This window comes from Nyctibius grandis, chromosome 24 (genome assembly GCF_013368605.1).
Source record: "Nyctibius grandis isolate bNycGra1 chromosome 24, bNycGra1.pri, whole genome shotgun sequence".
NCBI lineage: Eukaryota > Metazoa > Chordata > Aves > Nyctibiiformes > Nyctibiidae > Nyctibius > Nyctibius grandis.
In genome coordinates this window covers 4,138,202-4,158,107 of record NC_090681.1, presented here as the reverse complement: position 1 = coordinate 4,158,107, position 19,906 = coordinate 4,138,202, and the positions used below count along the sequence as shown (strand labels likewise).

Genomic DNA, 19,906 nt, shown 5'->3' with positions numbered 1-19,906 from the left:
GAGAAGAGGCCGACTCCCACCCCGCTACACCCTCCCTTCAGGTAGTTGTAGACTGCACTAAGGTCACCTCTGAGCCTCCTCTTCTCCAGGCTAAACACCCCCAGCTCCCTCAGCCGTTCCTCGGAGGTCAGACCCTCCAGACCCTTCACCACCTTGGTCGCCCTCCTCTGGACTCGCTCCAACACCTCACCTCAGGAAACCATGAGCTGAACTCAAACACCCCGTTTCCAGAAACACCAGTCCTGGGAAACATGGAACAGCTCAGTAATGATGTAGGGCTGGACAGTGCTCTCGTTATCAGGACGCTGACTGTGCAGTCTGCTGCTTTAGTAACGGTGTGCTGCAGAACAAGAAGGCAGGGCCGATCGCTTGTGATGCGTCATCTTAGAGCAAACAGCCTTCTCCGGCCGCCTGGTCCTCCCCAGCCCAGTTTTTTTGGCCCTGAGGACAAAGGGCAGCAGCACAGACCACACAGGGACTCTCTGCAGGGAGCCCCTGGGGCACCCGGAGCAGCCAAGACCTGCACTGGTGTTTGTTTCCTTTCCCTACACACTCCGCTCCTGTCCCAAGATCGGGGAGGTGGGTTGTCACCACGGCTGGTCACCCCACACCTCCCTGCTAACAGCCTCCAGTGGGAAAACCCTCCAGCACCTGGTCTTGGTGGGCTGGGAGAAGGAAGCCCGGCGTGTTTGTGGGGTGGAGACGGGAATCCCTCCGCGGAGGGCAGGTAATTCCCGACGTGGTCCTCAGCACTGCGGCACCTCGCGGGAGAAGAGGAGCTGCAAACGCTCAGCACCTCACTCCGTCGGGGGTTTGGGGCTTCAGCAGCATAAACATGTTAGAAACAATGGTTTGTACTGGTTTGTACTGGTGAATGATCCTCATTGTTCCGGAGCCTCTGGGAATAGCAGCAGGAGGGAGCTGCTACCCCTGTGTGCTCCAGCAGCAGGGACTGAACACTGGTCTGGCACTGGTAAGGGTGGGGGTTACAGCCACGCCGCCTTTGGACTCCTGGACCTTCAGGGATCTCCTCGGGCAAGCGAAGGGCAGCTGAGCTTCCTTCATGGAAACCTTGTGAAAAAGGGAAAAGCTCCACCCCAAAGGACCAGGTCTCACCCCCTTAGCCGGTGGCCGAGCTCAGCAGGCAACACTGAACATTTCCCACCCCTAAAACCCCCCGGGGCTCCCCGTTGCCTCCGAAGCCCCCACCGCTCTCCCCGCAGGTTGGCAAGGAGCCCGGTCTCCTGGTTTCACTTCCCAACCCAGCTCATCCTCCTGCCCTTCCTTCCCTCATCTCCCGAACACTCGTGCTCACCTCTCCTGGCTCAGCTACAAACACAAGCTACTAAAGCTTTAAAGGATTTTAAGATCCTTTGTGGTTTTGGGGTTGGTTTTTTTTTTTAAGACAATCTTCCAGCCTGCTGGCCCCAGGGCGTGGGGCCTGAGCCAGCGCTCCCAGCAAGCCCCAGCAATTAGGGAGGGATGGAGGGAGCGTGTTTGGGGGTAATTACCAGCTGGTGAAGTCGGTTCCCTTCTGCTGCGGGTACACGCCGTCAGGCTGCAGAAGAGTTTATAGTCATTTGCGTACTAAAGCTCCAGGTCGTGGCCAGGGGGCCTGCAAGTTTGGAAATGAGAGATTTAATTCAAGTAATTACTTAAAAAAAATAAATAAAATCTCATCTTCTTGGTTAGTAGATCTCAGGAAAGAGATTTTCATTTTGCCCTGAAAACCCAACCACCTCCAGCTCCCCAGGTGAGCACTGTGGAAACTCTGAGCTTCTGCATCTTGAGGAGGGATTGCTGCTGGAAGCAGGCAAGGGGCAGCCAAACATCTGCTCACCCAAAACGAGCGGGATGGGGAAAAACACTGACCAAAAATCTGCAAGTTTCATTTTTGACCTTGGTTTCAGTACTGGCAGGTGGCTGAGGTCAGTATGTAACATCCAAGTGCGTTCAGTTACTGTCAAAACCATATTTTCTTAACGATTTGAAATAGAAATAAAGCAATCACAACCCAAAATAAATTAAAAAAAAAAAAATATATATCCTTCTGCAAACATTCAAACTGCTTTCAAAGCAGTGGATAAACCACAGAGAGAAGGAAGGGTGTGCTGGCAAGATAAAGGCAGGAGCCAGATATTTTTTTACTCAAAATCTGGCTGGGAATTGCAAAAATTGCCCACAAGCCGTTTGAAATCCTCCCTGCAGCCCTGCCGGGGCAGAGCCCGAGCGGCCCCTCGGCGGCACAGGGGGTGGCACACGAAGCTCCCCGGCTGGCTCCGGCTCTACCCGCTGGGTCGAGCCCAGCCCTTGGCAGGTCAGCTCTGGTTTATCTCCCTCCCTGCTGTGAACGAGGACACTTGGGCCCGATCCAGGGCAGGGCAGGGTCTGTGCTGCGCTCAGCAGAGATAAAGCGCCCCATAAACGCTGAACGCCGCTGGCACGCCGGCGGCACCGGCAGGGGAAGAGGTGCCAAGCTCACCAAAGGCACGGGGCGAGCCTTGCACTTGGCAGGCTGCGAGCTTGAGATTTTAGGCGCCTTCATCTGAAAAGGAGCCTGAGGAGGAAAGACGAGGAGCTGCCCGAGGCCACAGCTGCAACGCTCAGCTCAGGGAGCCTCCACGCCAGCCGGCACCAAGGACACCACGCTGGTTTTGTGCCCTCTCCGTGGGCATCCCCAGCAGCCGGGGCCTGGGTGGAGGGGACTAGCGCAGATTTTTGGTCTGCCTCAGCACAGGCATCACCCTGAGCCGCAGAACCCAGCGAGGCTGCGATGGCTTCAGTGCTTCAAGCAGGACATCCCTCCCTCACCGGGGCTCTCAGGTGGGTCAGGGATGAAACCCCTGACCAGCGCACAGGGGTGAGGAGCCAGAGAGGCTGGAAGAATAACAAAGAGGTTGGAAGAATAACAAAGAAATTGGAAAAATAACAAAGAGGTTGGAAGAACAACACCAATGAAAAATATTTCATAGAAGCTGTTTTTCTTCCCCGCATTTAACCATGAATTTGGGTATTTGTCACAACCGAAGATTCCCAGAAAAATGGCTGTTTTCTATGTGCAACTCCAGGCTTTGAAAAATATAATATGGGAAGGTTATTCTGAGCTGGAAAAGGTGTTGTGGTGTTGTGGTTTGCCTTTTCCCAGCCTGCACGACAGGCAGCGCTCTGGGAACCGGCGTTCAAGGACACGGCAGGTCCTGTGCCCTGCGGGAGGGGAGCTCTGCACCCACAGCACCCGAGGAGAGCACGACACGCTCGACGAGGGCTCCCACGAGGACGGGGCGGCATTTCCAAATGGAAACCTCCAGAGAGTTTTTCCCTGCCAAATTTCTGCTGGAAAATTAGAAGCTTTAAAAAAAATTAAACTTGTTTTTCGGCCAGAGTCACAGCTGAGATAAGGGGAAGACTTCAGAGACACAAGTGGTGTTTACTCACCCCGTTTGCATCTGTATCTTAAAAGAAAGAACCCCCTTTATCCTCTCCTCTGTTTCCTGCCAAGAGCGGATTGTTTCTGTGCTCTGTCTTCATTCATGTGGTTGGGGAAGAAAAGAAAGAATAGATCTGGTCGGATACAGCCGGATGGGTCCTGGGAAGCTGGATGTAACCAAGGAACGAGGATCTTAGCAACAGGCTTGATTGGGAGGATTTAAAGATAGAAACAAAAGTAGGAGCGAAGCAACCAAGAGAAAAACACCATCTCCTTCCCAAAGCACCAGACCCCGAAGCGGCACAACCACTGCAGGCAGCTGCCAGCAGGAGATAAATCAGTTCCAGGCACAGAAAGATGCTTTGGTTGCTTATTTTTTTTTTCTCTCTAAGGCAAATAGAAAGTATCAGAGACAGATGTGAAATTTTTAAAACACTTTTTACAGTCGTCGGTTTTGTACAAATCAAAAGCATCCCTTTTAAAATCTCCATTATTACAAACATACAAAGGAACGATGTTATTACTACAAATCATCAGCTACTCAACTGCGTGATCAATTTATCACAATTAAAAAAAAAACGTTAATAGTATACACAGGGCCTTTCTCCCTCTGTTTATTTCTGTGTTTTGAGGGAAGCGAAAAAGCAAAGCCCTCAGTTAAAAAAAACATCCCACCAATGCACCTCATTTTCTAAAAACATGTGAAGTATAAAATTAGGTATTTTCCTGCTGTCACACCCTGGCAAAGTGTAACAACTTTTTTTTTTCCTTTTTCTTGTTTTCACGTCAGAAGTCTCTTAAAAAAAAGAAAAAAAGAACAAAAACCCCCACATGGCAGAGTGTCTGATGCTGCAGTGTGCTCCTTCCATGCTGGAAGCCAACATCATCAAAAAAAAGTGCCTTTGAGTAAAGTCATCTTTAGTAACAACAAAAAAAGGATGAAAAAAAAAATATCACAATCTCTAGTTAAAAGCTTAATAAAAACCCTGACAGAGCAGCCGGCCCTGCATCAAAAAGGACTATTTCTCCTCTTCCCTACCTACCTTCAGCGCAGCTCTAAGGTTGCACCCCTAAACTCCTCCGCCCCGAGGGTCTCCAAACCCTGAGATGTTTCTTCACGCCCTGGAGCTCGGTGTCGGGATGCCAAGGAGCTGCACTGCTGCCAGCCGGGAGCTGGGCGGTGTTTTCCTTCCCCCCTCGCAGCAGTCAAGTGGTTTTTATCCGTCCTCCTCACGCCAAAGCCTGAGCCTGGGGAGCGCCCAGCCCAGCCGGCCTCGCTGGAAGGGTCGGTGGTCTCGGTGCTGTTTCCGAGAAGCGCGTCCCTGTTACAGGGAACTTTCATAGCCCTTTTGTTCTGCTGGCTTTTCATCAGCAGTGAGAGATGTCCCTAGAGAGCCCCAAGAAACACTCCCTGGCTCGAGTTGCTGCCTGAGTAAGCGCTTCCCTGGAGCCAATCTGGCCCCTACTTGTGCCTCTGGAAGGCAGTTACGGGGCAGGGAAAGGGGGAGAAGAGGGCGAGCTCGATCCAGGGACTGAGGGGAGCAGAGGAAACAGCCAAGCCTTGAACTCTCCTCGTGTAAAGAAATGGAGTAAGAGACGCTTGGTCACACCAAGCTGCAGAAGTCATCAAAGTCCCAAAGGCCACCAAGTAACCAGGGCATAAGGGAGGGGGGGGATATGGGGTGGGTTTGGGTCTGTGTCATTACACTCTGGCTCCCAACCCAAAAGCTATCATAACAAAACAAGAAAACACAAAACCAGGCAGTTTGTTTTGCCAAGTTGACACAGAAAAGAAAAAGAATAAAAACAAAACAAAAAACTTCCAAGATAAATACATAGCCCCCATTCTGGAAGCATCTTCAAAAAGCTGGATCAACCGTTCTCAGCAGTGGCACAACCTTCCAGTAACATCTGTTGGGCTGGTGATTTATCGGCTTCCTTTTGAAGAGGGAACAGTTCAAGAAAAATCAGGCTCCCACCAGACGCAGCTCCCGCCTTATCTGCGTAACAACTGGCCACGGCTATTGCCTCACAGCAGCAGGCTGGGAACCAGCACGAAGTCTTTAATGCAGCAGGTTCCTGTTTGCTTATAGAAAGGGCTGGCAGTGGTAGGAACCGGTTAGGAAAAAACCTCTTCCAGAAAGCAGTGCTTCAGGGGGGGATTTGGGATGGCTGGGACCTCTCCCCGTGGCTCACCGTGACACAGAGCAGTATTCCATCGAGTCCACGGCGGTGGGGTAGCGACAACACTGAGGTTTTGGCTTCCAGCGAGCAGACAGGGCCTCCTAGAGTCCTTGGCTAACGCTGGGGAAAGCTCCCAGAGTGGGGGCTTGGTTTTAAGGGGAGGTTATTGCTCCCGACTTCTCAGGCTTTTTGCCCTTTGATAGGGCAGCTGCTTGCTTCAGGAGTTCTCTGTTCTTGGCCTGGAAACACAGTGAAAATGGGTATTTAATGGCACGGATCATCATCAGTTCTCGGGATCCTAGAATTGCCCAGAGAGAAGCTGCTGGCATCCTGCACGCAGAGGAAAAAGGTCAGTGTTGCTGTGCGGCAGCACAGCACGAGCTCCAGTCTGGCAGCTCATCTCTAACCCCCTAGAAAGGGCTCCTCCCATCCCGTCCCCCTCGTGTCCCCCCGCTGTAACCGAGAAGTGGGCTGAAAGTTAACAGCTTCCACGGCGAAAGGTGACAAACGTGCAACTCACACTAAACCAGCCAAGGACACCCCCAAGGTCAGCGGGACAGGCTTTCCTTCCTTCCCCTTCCACCAGCCGCCGTGCTTTGACAGCGGGAGAAGCGGCGGAGTAAAACTCTGCTGAGTCAAGCTCCCATCCTGACTCTTGTTTTAGCGAGTTGAAGACCAGCTTCCCCTACCCCACACTCCCACTGGTATCAAAAAAGCAGGGTGGAGCAGCTCAAGGTTCTCCAGCTTTCCTTCACCCTTGGTTTCTCCACATGCCACCCACATTTTACCAGGATTCAGCTCTGTACTGACCCTGCATCCCTACCAGGAGCTTTCCAAACCCATCAGAGCACCAACACGTAACAGCTTATAGTCTCCTCGGTTTGCATTGAATTAAAAATCATGGCAGCTTATGAACAAGGCTCTCTAGCGCCTTTTAGCAAACTTCTGAGCCCACTCTCCTCTGTAGTAAATCACACTACAGCAGTAGCATAAGGGGCAGAACCCCTGTGAAGCCAGACACAGCTCTTCTGCATTGGTTTCCCGTCAATTAATGAATATGCAAAAGGTTATTAGAGGAATTAAACCCTCTGCTCTAGTGCTGCTGGAAGAATACAGGCACCCCTGCTTCCCCCCATGAAAAGACAAGACAAAATAATAAAAACCAAGGGCACGTGCAAAGAGTGAATCAGATGAACACTTCAAGGCACCTACAATACACTGAGAAGATTGGAACTTTTATTTTGGAATCAGTGAAGGAAGTTTCCAGAGCCTCAGTCAATACCAGCTGAAGTAAAACACTTGGACACCAGAGAGAACGAGTTCAGGGCAGTCCCAGTTAAGTAGAGACCAGCACAGCGGGCGACTCTCCACCAGGAGAGGCAGGTGGCTGCGGGCAAACCCGCTCCTGGATCTGACCCTCTTTCTTTTCAGAACTGAGCAAGTTTAAGGCTGTTGGAAGACGTCTAACAGCATTCAAGGCAGACATTCGCCTTGAGCAGCAGCAGGGTACGCTGTTCCCAGGCACACCGAGTGTGCCCTGCCTTGGGAAACCACTGCAAGGAGCGGGGTCATCTCCCAGTTAGCCCTTGACCCCACGGCCAAGGCTGTCAAGGGAACTAAAAAAGCAGTGGTTTGTGCTAATGGAAAGTTGTCTGTTCAGAACTGGAGTAAACACCAGCTCATTCTCTGCAGGCACCCAAAGCTACGAGACAGAAACAGCGCTGGGCTGACACAGGCAGCGCGGGAGCACTAAAGCAGAGCAGGGACAGAAGGCTCTGGCTGTCATCAGTCCCTCAAACCCAAACCACCAGTGCCTCCGAGCTCACGAGGAGCGGGACGGGCACCCAGCCCTGGGCACACCACACACAGATATTCCAGCCTTCACACAGGCTTACAGCGCTAGAGGGTGTGCATTGGGAAGGGGATCTCACAGGCACCAGCTTTCTGACAGCAGCTGTGGTCTCCAAAACCTGTCTTCCACCCTGATAATTAACTTGGGTGTGTGCTGATGGAGGAGGGGCTGTTTTGAGAACAAGCCTTTTGTCTTGTCCCCTCCCATTTCTCATGGCTACAGCTTTAGATCATTATAAACCCCAGAGCCATTAAAGGGTGCAAAGTTCATTTCTGTGTCTGGTTTCTTCCCTGTAACCAGCTCCCCTCTGACCCGATCTCAGAGTGAATTCATGCTGATTGTCTGCCTGGCGTTTCCATGGCCATGACAAGAATCCTGCTCTCCCTGTTCCCTCGAGCTCAGGGCCTTCTTTATTTGGACTACAGAGATGCAGTGCTAAAGGAACTGCCAACTGTCTCTGGAGCTTTGTTCTCTCTGGTTACTGGTCACATAAATCACATTAAGAGCTACGTGGTGCAGGGAGCTGACAGAGGTTCTGCAGTCTGGAGAAAGGGGTTCAAACCTGATTTTGGCAGTAGGTAAAATGAACGTGATGGCTCCCGACTACTCCAACACAGCACTTCACAATACAGTAAGTCTGAGCCCGAGTAGAGAGCAGCAAGGAGGATACAAGTAGGGGTTTTGATGCACTGCAGCCTGGTGCAGAGCTGGGGAGGGGACTGCCTGGCAGAGCAGAGAGGCTGGAGGACAGGGCTGAGAAGCGTTAAGATCTGTGTGTGCAGAAGCTCACGGGGTGTTCTGATCAGGAGTGTCCTCAGTCACTCCTGGGTACAGCCCAGCTCAGCAAATTAAAACAAAAATGCTGTCACCTGTAACTGCTCCATGACCTCCTTGTGCATCTTCTCCATTTGGTTCATCTTTGCCCTCATCTGCGACTCCTGGTACTGCAGGTCAGCTTTCAGCTCGGTGATCTGCAGATAAACCAGCAAGGAGCAAGTGAACTGGAAGAAGAAATGAATGCCTTCACCCCAGATGCATCCTGCCACAGAAAATGCCTCTGCAGAAGTTGTGTGAGACTGGATGAGTTCAGGAATGTGCTGGGGTGTGAGCACAACGAGACCAGAACCGTCTCACTGAGCAGCACAGAGAAGCAGGAGAGGCCAGGGCTGTCTTTCTGCACAGAGCAGCGTGGTTTTTCTCAGTCTTGCCCCGACACGGAGGTCTCTGAGACAGTGGTCAGAAAACGACCCTTTCTGAAATGAGATCTCCTGGGCGGGTCCAGAAAGCCTCTGCAACTCTGGAAAGGAGGCAGCCTGGAAACAGCCAGAAACTCTCTTGCTCACTCCAAGATAAAAAGCCAAACTCTACTGGAGCGTGATCTGTGTGAACATGTCAGCATGCTGGGGAGGGAAGCAAGCAAGCCAAGGGCTGTACCTTCTTCTCCTTCTCCAAAATCATCTGATCTTTCTGGTGCAGCATCTTTTTTAAAGTAGCTACTTCCTCCTTCAGCTGGGCAATGATAACAAAGTGGTCAGTGCCAGGGGAGTCCAGGGCGAGGTCTGGAGAAAAACTGCAACAAAGAAGAGGGAAAGACTCTCATCATGACCCCTCCTCTTCACTGAGGCAGGGAAACTCCCACACAGATGGCACTCGAAGGAGAATAGGAATCATTTTGTGACACACAACGTGTCCTCCAAACACTCCTTGAATGCAGGTGTTACCTGTATCCCTGCCCTGGATGCCACAGGGAATTTGGGAAACACATGGTGTGACAGGCAACGGGGATTACGTGTGATATATCGAGGAGTGTTACTGCATGATCAGCACGGACACAGGACTCCTACGGGTGACCATCAGCAACCATTCAGACAGCAAGGATCCCTTTTTGAACCAAAGGGTCGAGGACAGCGATCAGAGAGCTAATGAAACTTCATACAACCACTTAGGAACTCTCTTTGCTCACAGGCAGTCTTTGGATGCACAGCAAAACTTTTCCCTAAATGTAAACAAACATTCTGGCAAGGAAGGAACACGAAACAAATAACCTCAAGTTAAACAAACAAAGCAAAGGCAGACACCTAGATTAAAGCCAGCACTGTGGTCAGCAGGGAAAAGGGGTAAAAAGACACACTGGATTTTTGTATTTTGATTCCACCATGATACAGCAATTTAGGAAGAAGCTTCATTACTACTTCAGAGCAAGAAAAACTCTCTCCAGGAAGACAGAGAACTAGCTGAGCACACCACCTGTACACCACCAGGTACTCTAAACCTAAGCAACCAGCTGAAAACCTAGCTGGACATAAGTCACTCCCCTGCACGGGTAATTCACAGAACTCCCTAAAAGACACCCAGTGATCTGGGCAGCCACGCACAGTCTTGCACTACAGGAATATTTCAGATCATAAGATACGATAAGCTGCAGCCACAGGCCCAGGGAGCTCACCTGATCTTTGCCTGCCTTCTGTTCCTCACCGCTGTAATGGTAACCTCAATTTTTATCTCTTGGTGCCAAAAGGGCAACACACTCCTGGCCACACACACCTGGAATTGCTGTATAAGAATTTAACAGTAATCAGGCAACAAAGCTTTAGCTAGAAGATTACGTCAAGTCTGGCTGTTATCAGACAGCACTGCTGCTATAAAGATAAATAGCCAGAGTTACCCAAAGCCTGACATTTTATTAAAGCCTCCAGAGTAGGTCAACACATGCCCTAAAGCCTGTGTTCAGCTCTAGAGCTGGGAGCTGCAGCAGACTGGGGAAGGCATGGTCTGAACTGGGATCACTGCCTCTCTCAAGTACGCTGCCACCTCCGTGCTTCCAGCCCCCCCTCCATACACTGAGGCAGAGGGTACCAGCTGCTCACCTCACACAGGCGTCTCCTCTAATGCCTGGAAATCATCAATTTTCTAATTAAAAGCACAGTCTGCATTGATTGGACTGGTTAGCAAGGGTGTGGTAGAAGAAAAGGTTCTTTCCACCACTGTGCTGGTGATCTACAGAGGGAAACTAAGCAGCGGCAGCTTCGCAGATCTGGAAGTCACAGGGTAGCCCTGCAGCACTGGGAGAGAAAGCCTGGCGAAGGAAAACTCAGAACGGGGGGTCTGCAGGAGACAGCCCGCAGTGGAAGAGTCGTGCTTGGTTAAAACATGCTGACAGCAGAGACCACACCAGGAGATGTGGCAGGTCTTTGGGTACACTGGATCTATTTGTCATGTTGGGCAGCTCTCGAGTGCAGAAGAGGTTCATACACGCACGATAGCGGAGAATACCTGCATTTAAAAACCATCTCCCCAGGTAGAGGCTGTGCAAGATGATGGTGGGTGCTCCAGCACCCTTCCGTGTGCTAGCATGTTATGAACAGTAGCTTTCATTTCCCACTCAGTGCAAATAAGCTGGGGAGGAGAGGAAAAAAAAAAAAGCAGCCTCCACAGAGAAAAAAAAGCTTCCTTACTGATTCCCTCTGGCTAAAAACAAACTCTGGCTTACACCACTCCTTTGTCCAGGCAAGCTTCCCTCCTGCCACGTCTAGGATTCCATGTCCTGGGGTGATAAAGAGTGCCAGGAGATGCTCACATTTCCCTGAGCTGCTCCAGCAGGAAAAACTCCCTCCTGGGCAGCTCCTGTTGCGAGCACACTGAGGAGCAGGGAAGGTGAGAGCTGGCCCTGCCACCCATGGGGGAGAGGGGACAGGAGGGCCACCAGCCTTCCAGGAGCCACTCTTGCACTCAGCAGAGCCATTCCCCGACCCCAGCGTTTCCTGGGCCTCCTCCTGCCCCTGGGATCTGCACCCACAAGTGGGGAACGGTGGGCTCAGAGTGCCCAGGCTTCCCCTCCTGTCAAGGACATGAGCACAGGCAGGTATTTTCCTGTCCAGTTGCTGCAAAATGCACCTTCAAAGGTGTCAAGGTGCTAATTAAAGAAGCAGCTTTTTTTTTTTCCCCTCTTCTAATTTTTTTTTGAGTGACAAGTTAGTAATGAAAGGTTTCTCTCTTTAACCCTGCACTAAGGAAGCAGCCTGAGACTCCAAAATTAGAAGGAAAACTGCCAAATACAAGTCGCTCCATTCCTTTAACAAACAGATGAAGAATTAAAACAACCAAGCAAACAAAAAAAAAAGCCATTTCCCCTACAAATAAACTCCACACCCAGGATCCCAGCCCCTTGGGACACGTCAGGGGGCCACGTGCTCTCCATGTCTGAGCAGCCTATGCCTCTAATTACAGAGGATTGATGAGCTCCTGATGCTTTCAATGGAGACAGAAGAAAACACAGAGCTCCTCCAAAGACACCTGCCTCTACTGAGTGGAAAAGAAACCAAAATGACTGCCTTAAACTCCTGTTAAATGGCTGAAATTAGGCAAAACAAATGGCAAGCTTAAAGATTTTGCTATTCAAGTCAGGCTAGCATAAGGAGGGACAAACCAGGCTGACCAAACCAGCAGCCAAGTTTCACCTTCGATAAAAATATCCCCCACGTGCAAAAATCCATCCAGACCAACAGGAACCAGCATCAGAACTTATACTTCCCCTACCACCACCTACAGCAGGCGCAGCTCAGCCCAAGGCCCAGCATTTTAAGCGTACGCCAGCTCCTCACAGACCTCACCCCGAACAAACCATTGAACGCCACCCATTAAGTGCCCACTGGAAATTGCTCAGTCTCCATATCACAGCCATTGGGAGCAACATCCACTCCAAAATATGTAATCAAAAATCATCCAGAGGGAACTCAGGAAGACATGGTAGAGGAATTCCTACTGTATCAACAAAGGAGCAACAATTTCAGAGCAGCTGGACCCTGGTGGGGGTGCTGCCAAAGTCAACCGAGTTCAGGAATGCCCAAATTTTGCCCAGCTGAAGGCTGGCCAGAGCCAAGACACGCTGTACAGAAAGCTGTGACTGATCTCAGCAGTAAAGAGGTGCTGGCTGGGTGTCACCCCACTCCAGACCACGCTGATGAGGAAAGCAAGCCTTGCATTGCAGCAGACCCTAACTCCACACTCAGGCTGTGACCCAGACTCTAGGTTGACTCTAGGGAGGACAATCTGGTAGAAAATGGTGCAAGAAGGGAGGTTTTGGGGGATTCATCCTCACAAAAAAAAACCCCAGCAACTCCAAAAACACACTTAATGAACCACCATTATTATTCTACTCAAGAAATGTAGCCATGTGTCTATTTAAGGTAGCTGCAGCTTGCTTTTTCTACAAGCACGTTGCTGGAGCTCTTCAGTACATGCTAAAATTACACACTGTTTGCTACTGGGATTTATCAAAAAAAAGTCTGTGGCAAGGACCACAGCCTCGGCAGGAGCCACACATCTGACACAAGGGCAGGCAGAAACGAAAGCATTTGATTCCCCTAATACATGCTTCCGTTTTGCAAACAAATGGCTGAGCAACTCATGCCAGAGCATGAACTTGTTGCTTCTTGGATAATTTCAAGCCAGCAGGAGTGTTACAATGAGTTGTTAGGTCTCAGCTCAGGCTTTTGTGAGAACATAAAAATACCTGGTACTGCCCTACAGCCCGGAGAGCAGCCTCAGGAGGTGAGCAGGAGCCTTAAGAGGGCTCCAGAGGGAAAGCTGCAGCAGTACTCATGGGCTGCACCAGTTCTAGCAGGGATCTGTCTCCAGTCTCTCCTCTGGCTCCACCAGCACTAAAGGCAGTCAGATGAATTCTCTGACCGCTCCGTGCTCTGCCACAAGCTCCCAAGCCACAGTTAATCCTTACATTTTCCCAACTTTTAACTGAAAACACCTTTCAGATGATAAATGGTCTTTTAGACCACTCTGTGGGAATCACTGCCTTACAAAATCATTTAAGTTCTATCTCCCATCGTAGCATTTCAGATACTATTGACACCTTGTCAATGTTTCTATAGGAGAGATGTGATCTGTGATCTCAAAGACATTCAAGGTAGATAGTGATCAATTAATTACCAGTGGCTTTAACAGACCCTGTGGCACTAATGAGCCTGCACTCTGCTCTGTGCTCCCAATTCACCACTGTTTGGAAAAAGATCCATGTACAGGGGACAGTTTCCATGTGTGAGGCAGGTCCCAGGGAGGGAGGGCAACAGGGGAGAAAACAACAGGTAATCTCACTTCAGGATGTCAGTGCCTTGAGAAACAGGACAATGGTGGGCACCGAGACTCTGTTGGGAAGCAACCCACTGCGCCAACGTGGACGGGGCACTCTGGGTAGGGGGACAAAGCATCTCGGGAGAGGAAGGAACGCTGAGAATCAGAGAGGAAAGGCAGGAATGAAAATATGCATGTACAAGACTGTCAAAAAATAAAAATCTATCTCAATCTGTTTCTGCTAGTGACTCCCATTCTGATACACATGCAGCTGGCGTAAAGATAATCCAGCACAAACTGTGACAGCAGAATGGGACTGGATGCTTTCAAGCAGAGCTGTCTGATTGCTTGTCCCTCCTGCAGAAGGCAGGAGGGGAAATGGGAGGTGGGTCTTGAGCCTCTCCTCTCAGGCTGTCTCCCTGCAGACCAGTCTGATAGCCCCAAAAGCACAAAACCTGCAGACCTCGACTCTACAGGGCAGCCAACAGCCCCCCTTCTCCCTGGAACTGCAGACAGGGGATAAAGCTGATCTGGCTGCAGTTTTTCTGACTGTTGGGGAGCTCAGCCAACAAGCAGATTCTACTCCAGCAGGTACAGGCACTAGGTATTATCTTCCTCTTCAAACCTCTCTCTAAATGCCAAGTAAGACTGGCCTGCGGGTTCTGGAAAGCTGCTAACGCAGCCCCTCAAGGTCCCAAATCCCTGCTCTAGCATAAGAGCTTCCTGCTACTCACACAGAACTCTGTCTTATATAAACTTAGCAAACAAGACTGCCCCCCCCCCGCCAATTGCCCCATGTCACAGGCTCACCTGTCACCATTGGCAGATATGGCATCAAACTTGGCTTTCTTCTTTGGGATTTCGTTCTGAATAGAAGAGGTGGATAAGGTTTTCTGGCTAGAAAAACGAGGAAATTGTATGTCAGACCCTGAATGACTTGCAGTCTGAGACAGAGAAGCAGATAAATCTTCCCACCCACTTTGAACCTATTAAAACAAGATTTCCTAGTGCAAGAATGATAAAAAATTCATTCCCTGAAGAGACTAAAAATAAACAGAAAACAATGCGTCAGTCAGAGCAGTAGGTGGGTGAACAACTCACCCTTAAAATCTACATTTCAATCATTACATTTTACAAACGCAATTTAGCTTTAATTGTGTACAAGTTCAGTAAGTCAAATCACTAAGAAGCACTGTTGGACTACAAGCCTACGCCACAACAGTGGGGTTTGCAAACTAGCAAAGCCTGACTTAGCCAGATTCTCTTGAACAACTGCCAAAACCCCTCACCAAGGTACCGAGGCCCCAGGCATTCCTCCCAGTTATTACACCTAAGGAGCGTGGAGCAGCCAGGCACCCTGTTTGCTCACCCTGCACAACAGGGTGCAGGTTACCTGTTGTAGTGGCTGCCGCTGCTGAGCCTGCTGTACTGTTCTTTCTCTTGCAGGCTTGCCCGGGAAGAGCTGCTCAGGTGTTTGCACTGCTCTTTGGTCTTCTGTAGGACCCGTTTATAGGATAACGTGCATAACCAGCACAGCAGCTTGCCATCCACCTGGAATACGAGTGAGAAAGAGAGGGGGAGAAGTTGTGGTCTTGCTTCCTGCCCACAAACCAAACACAGAGAAGACAAGAAGCACCTTCAGGCTTAAGATGACATATGAACAAGCAGCGACTCAAAAAGGATCCCTTGAATGCGTGGAAAGGGTAAGAAGTGCATCTGGCATGGCTGGTGCTCTGCAGACAGTACTTACGAATAGTAGCTGATCTATCCTAACTACAGCCTCTGCCAGGCTTTGCTCACAGACCATTTTATAGCACCCCTTCACCAGGCCAGGCTACCTCCAGCGGGGCTGCTGTCAAAGCAACACCAAGGAATGGTACGTGACAGGGTAGTAGTCACTGAAGACCAAAGCAGCAAGGGTCTCTGCTCGAGGAGGATCAGCAGGAGGACAGGGATTATCAGGGCAGCATCCCAAACGAACAATAGATGTTTAGAGCCTGCAGGAAGCAGGCCTTCGAACTACAGACCTCATGTTGTTTAAGCAAAGGGTGCGCAGAAGCCATGGAATGGGTTTCCTGGTGGACGTATGACACTTCCAGCTCCTCAGGCTACGGCACAAATATGCTTCCCCATCCCTCTCCCTGAGCAGGCACCTCACATTTCACTCGGAGGCCCCCTCTCCTTTGCCAGCCCACAAAAACCCTGAGGCCACAAAACCCAAGATCTTTCTCAATGGGTCTGGCAAAGGAGCAGAGGAGCTCAGAGATCAAGCAGCTCCAAAACACAGCTCCCAGAGCAAAGCTCAGCTCCAGAAAAAACCTTTATAACCACGAGACACCCCCTTTTGAAGTGCTAGAGAATACGTGAAGGAGATGGACGGACAATCACTGTAACCAGCCCTTTCACCTTCTCAGCCTCCTTTTACAGAGATACTCACCTTCTTTCTGTCATCCTTCCGGTCAAACGCACACTGCTGCTTGCACTGCTCACACGAGTGGGGGGGTCCATACTTCTTTTCAGAGTTTGTGCAACGCTGGCACTTGTTTCCAATAAACGCTGCTATAATGTTGCAGTACTGGCAGGGTTTGGGCTTTAAGAAACAAGAACAACTGATACAGCAGTGCCTTCTAAGTATGTTAATACTCTTTCCCCCTTTTCCCCATCACTTCCAAACTTTTATTTCCCCGTTCCAATCGTAATGCTGATCCAGGAGACACAACTACATTTGGACCCCTGGTCTCTAGTGAAGTGTATTTAGCCACGGCACCCAGACCACTTATCAAGTGCTATGGAATCTTCAGAAAATGTATAACACCAAAATAGAAACAATCAAAATCTCTTTTTCAGATTTCAGACAAGCAGGAAAGAAAGTTTTCTCACTGCTTCCTGCAGCAATCTGTTTGTGTAAGCATGCTCTTGTTTTGATTGGATAGTGAGCAGTTCGTTTCCTGGCCTAAAAGGATGCAGAGCTGCTCTTTTCTGTACTAAAAGAAAAGGTAAAAGCTTCATGCTTGAGGGACCCATGTATTATTGATCAGTCATGCTATTACAACAGAGCCAGCCCATAAACTGCTCTGGGATTCAGCAGGATAAAGACAAGAGAGATGAAAGGAAAAGAGGCTGGTGAGAACGAGCCCCACTCACTCACTGTGCCATAGAGCTTCACGTTCTGCGCACACTTCTTGCATATTGTGTTGGTTTTGCTGTTAAAAAGAAGCAGAGATCATTCTATTAACACTTCCCCGAAGAAAATTAAACCTCTGTGGTTAGGATCGTGTCTCCCCTAGGCTCCATCTCTACTGGCGAGACTGTATTCATCTTCACCAGGGACTCAGATATCAAAGTGCATTTCCTATCCCCAGCTGGTTGAGGATAATTTGCCAAAAAGTGGTATTACTAGGAGGGATCTTTTAATTAAGGCATTCCCAGGTGACACCATTTTTTTGTCCTCACAAATACAGGAGTCTGATCCCCGGCTAATTGGCAGCAGGCGTGATTCAGCACCGGTGACAGCCTCAGTTCTGGAGAAGGTCTGCTCTGGATGACGAGGTTAAGGCAGGTCAGGACAGAGGTGTATTTTTGTCCAACAAACACAGGGAAGAACAGCCCACACGATGCCCGCACGCACCTACCGGGTTTACCAACCCTTCCTCTGTAAGCTACATAACTTGCAAAAAGACAAAAGCACAGCTAAAGGAAACACACTAAGGAATGATTTTTGGATACTAGAAATCAGGTAAGAGAAAAACCCGTGGGAAGATGCACCCAGATCCTTCACTGGAAGATGCATCTGAGCACTGACGAAAAATAAAAGCCAAGCAAAAAGTACAAATATAAGGAGACTGCCAAGGCACATCAACTCGCCCAGCAGATGAAGAAGGGCAGAGGTCCCCCAAGTCTTCCACGGCAACAATCGACAGGTTAAGGCTCAGCCATCAAAGGTGTGGAAATGTTATAGTTCCCCCGGTGAGTCTGTTCTGAAGAAAACACTGGTGTCCCCAGCTCAGCGGGCATTTACCTTTCCTGCTGGAATTCGGTCCTGCAGTAAGTGCATTTAACGATGGGATGTGCAATCCGGCACTCCTGCAACAACAGAAGCCTTGGGTGAGATGTGGTGCTTCTCCCGCACACCGGTTCCCAAAATCCCAGATCACCTGCTGACCTCTGCTCCCACCACATGCACACACACCCGTCAAACTCCAAACATTTCTCCCCTGTACAGTCACGCTGCTCTTACAAGGGCCGAGAGCAGAGGAAGGGTGACAGGAATGGCATGTGTCACAGGTGACCCAGAAGGAAACTGAGATTCGTAACGAGGGTTTGTTTGTGCCCGACGCCCACAGACAAGGGTCACGGCAGTTAGCCTCACCTCCCAGGGGAGGAACACAGAGTCCTGCCACAGTTATTCACACCTCTGCCCTCCCCAAGCTTCCTGTGCCCAGAGTGCCTCCAGCCCTGCCCTCCTCTCACCCCACGCCTCGGAGGTTCCCCTGTGCTCACCTGCTTTGTCCCATCTGCCTCGGCAATCCCAAGCTACTCCATTTCTTGCCCCTCATTCCCCATCTCATCCCTGATCTCATTCTTATCCACCCAAACTACCCCACCCACCCAGACTGTCCCCCAAGACCCACCTCCCTCCTTCAGGATACCATAAGGCCTCCCCCAAACCCTCCCAAACACCCCAGCAGCCCCCAAACACCCCAGGCCTCTCCCCTTGCTCACAGCCTCCCTCACAAACAGCTCTTCAGTTGCCCTCAGGCCTTCCCTCATCAACAGCACCCACCTCCCCCCAATGGCCCCATGACTCCCTCTCCAACACCCTCCAAATACCCCCAGCTCCCCCCAAACAGCCTTCAGTGCCCCCAGGTCCCCCTGACAAACAGCTCCCCTATTACCCCCCCAACACCCAGGCTCTACCAGCTGCCCCCAGCCCCTCAAACCCCCCTAAATGCTCCCAGGACCTCACCCACACAGCCCTCAACTGCCCACCTCGTACCTTCAGGCCCCAAATAACCACCCCGAGGCCTCAGCCTCCCTAGATGCCCCTAGAGCCTCCCCATAAACAGCCCCCCAATTACTCCCAGTCCCCGGGAGTAATTTTAAGCCCCCAGCCCTATCCCAAACACCCCCTGCCCACCCTCCCTCCCTCACAAACCGCTCTCCGGTCAGCCCTTGCCCGCCTCACGCATCTCCCTCACAGACAGCCCCCCCCCCGCCCCAGGCCCCTTCCCCGAAGCGTCCCCGCCGGCTGCCCCGGGCCCCGCCGGCCGCCCCAGACCTTGCAGAGCTGCTGGCCCTGGCTGAGAGCCTCGAAGGGGAAGCGCTGGTGGCACTTGGTGCAGGCGTAGAGCGCCGCCATCCCGCCGCCCCGCTGACAGGCGCAGCCCAGCCCGCCCAAGCCGCCCGTCTCCGCCCCCTCCCGCCGCTCCGCTCTCCCCATTGGCCAGATGACGCGTCACTCACGCCTCGGTCGCTTCTCATTGATCAATGCAGCCGTCACTCCGGGGAGGGGGCGGAGCGGGGCCTCCCCCCCCCTCTCCGCGGGCGTTGGGGAAGCGTTGACGTCCGGCTGCGCGCGCCGCCGTGATGCACCCGCCCCCCCCGCGTGACGCGGCGCGGGGGCGCGCGAGATGGCGCAGGGCGGGGGCTGGCCCATAAGGCCTTGCGGGAGGGGACCCGGAAGTGGGGCCGGGCCTGGGCTAGGCCAGGCCTGGGAAAGGGGCCGAGCCGAGCCAGGCGGGGAAGGGGCTGGGGCTGAGCGGGGCCAGGCCAGGGGAAGGGGAAGGGGAAGGGGAAGACGACAGGAGAAGGGGCAAGGGAAGGGGCTGGGGCTGAGGCTGAGTTGGGCCAGGCCAGGCCTGGGCCGGAGGAGGGGGCTAAGTTAGGCCAGGCCAAGCCAGGCCAGGGGAAGGGGCTGAGCTGGGCTGGGCCAGGCCTGGGCTGAGGGAAGGGTAAAGGGGCTTAGCTGGGCTGGGCTGGGCCAGCGGAAGGGGCTGGGCTGGGCTGGGCTGGGCTGAGCCGGGGGAAGGGTAAAGGGGCTGGGCCAGGCCGGGGCCCGGGGGAAGAGGCTGGGCTGGGCTGGGCTGGGCAGGGCAGGGCAGGGCCAGGCCAGGAGGAAAGAGCTGAGCTGGGCCGGGCCAGGTCCGAGGGAAGGGCGAAGGAGGGGGATGGCTGGGCCAAGGCAGGGCAAGGTGGAAAGGAGATGGTGTGTGTTAGGGGAGGGCAGGGTGAGGAGGACGTGCAGGCCCGAGGAGGAGGAAGGGAGGCTGGGTTAAGGCAGGGCTCGGGGGCTGGGCTGGGGAGGTGAGGAGCTGGTGCAGGGAGGGGAAGGCCTCTGTGGAGGTGGGTGAAGGAGGGTC

General features: G+C 51.9%; 1 protein-coding gene across 2 annotated transcripts; it reads right to left on the bottom strand.

The window, feature by feature from the left end:
* Nucleotides 1-3,797: 3,797 nt before the first annotated feature.
* FAM76A (family with sequence similarity 76 member A) lies at nucleotides 3,798-18,920 on the bottom strand. 2 transcript variants are annotated; one of them, XM_068417783.1, is made up of 10 exons: nucleotides 18,826-18,920; nucleotides 17,566-17,630; nucleotides 16,696-16,750; nucleotides 15,985-16,137; nucleotides 14,941-15,098; nucleotides 14,358-14,444; nucleotides 13,572-13,703; nucleotides 8,898-9,033; nucleotides 8,333-8,434; nucleotides 3,798-5,850 (listed from the first exon to the last, which is right to left on the bottom strand). In XM_068417783.1, exons 1-10 carry the CDS (start codon nucleotides 18,904-18,906, stop codon nucleotides 5,764-5,766), a joined length of 1,056 nt encoding a protein of 351 aa, XP_068273884.1. In that variant the 5' UTR covers nucleotides 18,907-18,920; the 3' UTR covers nucleotides 3,798-5,763. The 2 variants fall into 2 exon arrangements, with proteins under 2 accessions (XP_068273884.1, XP_068273885.1); XM_068417784.1 differs by lacking the exon at nucleotides 13,572-13,703.
* Between the last annotated feature and the right edge of the window lie 986 nt (nucleotides 18,921-19,906).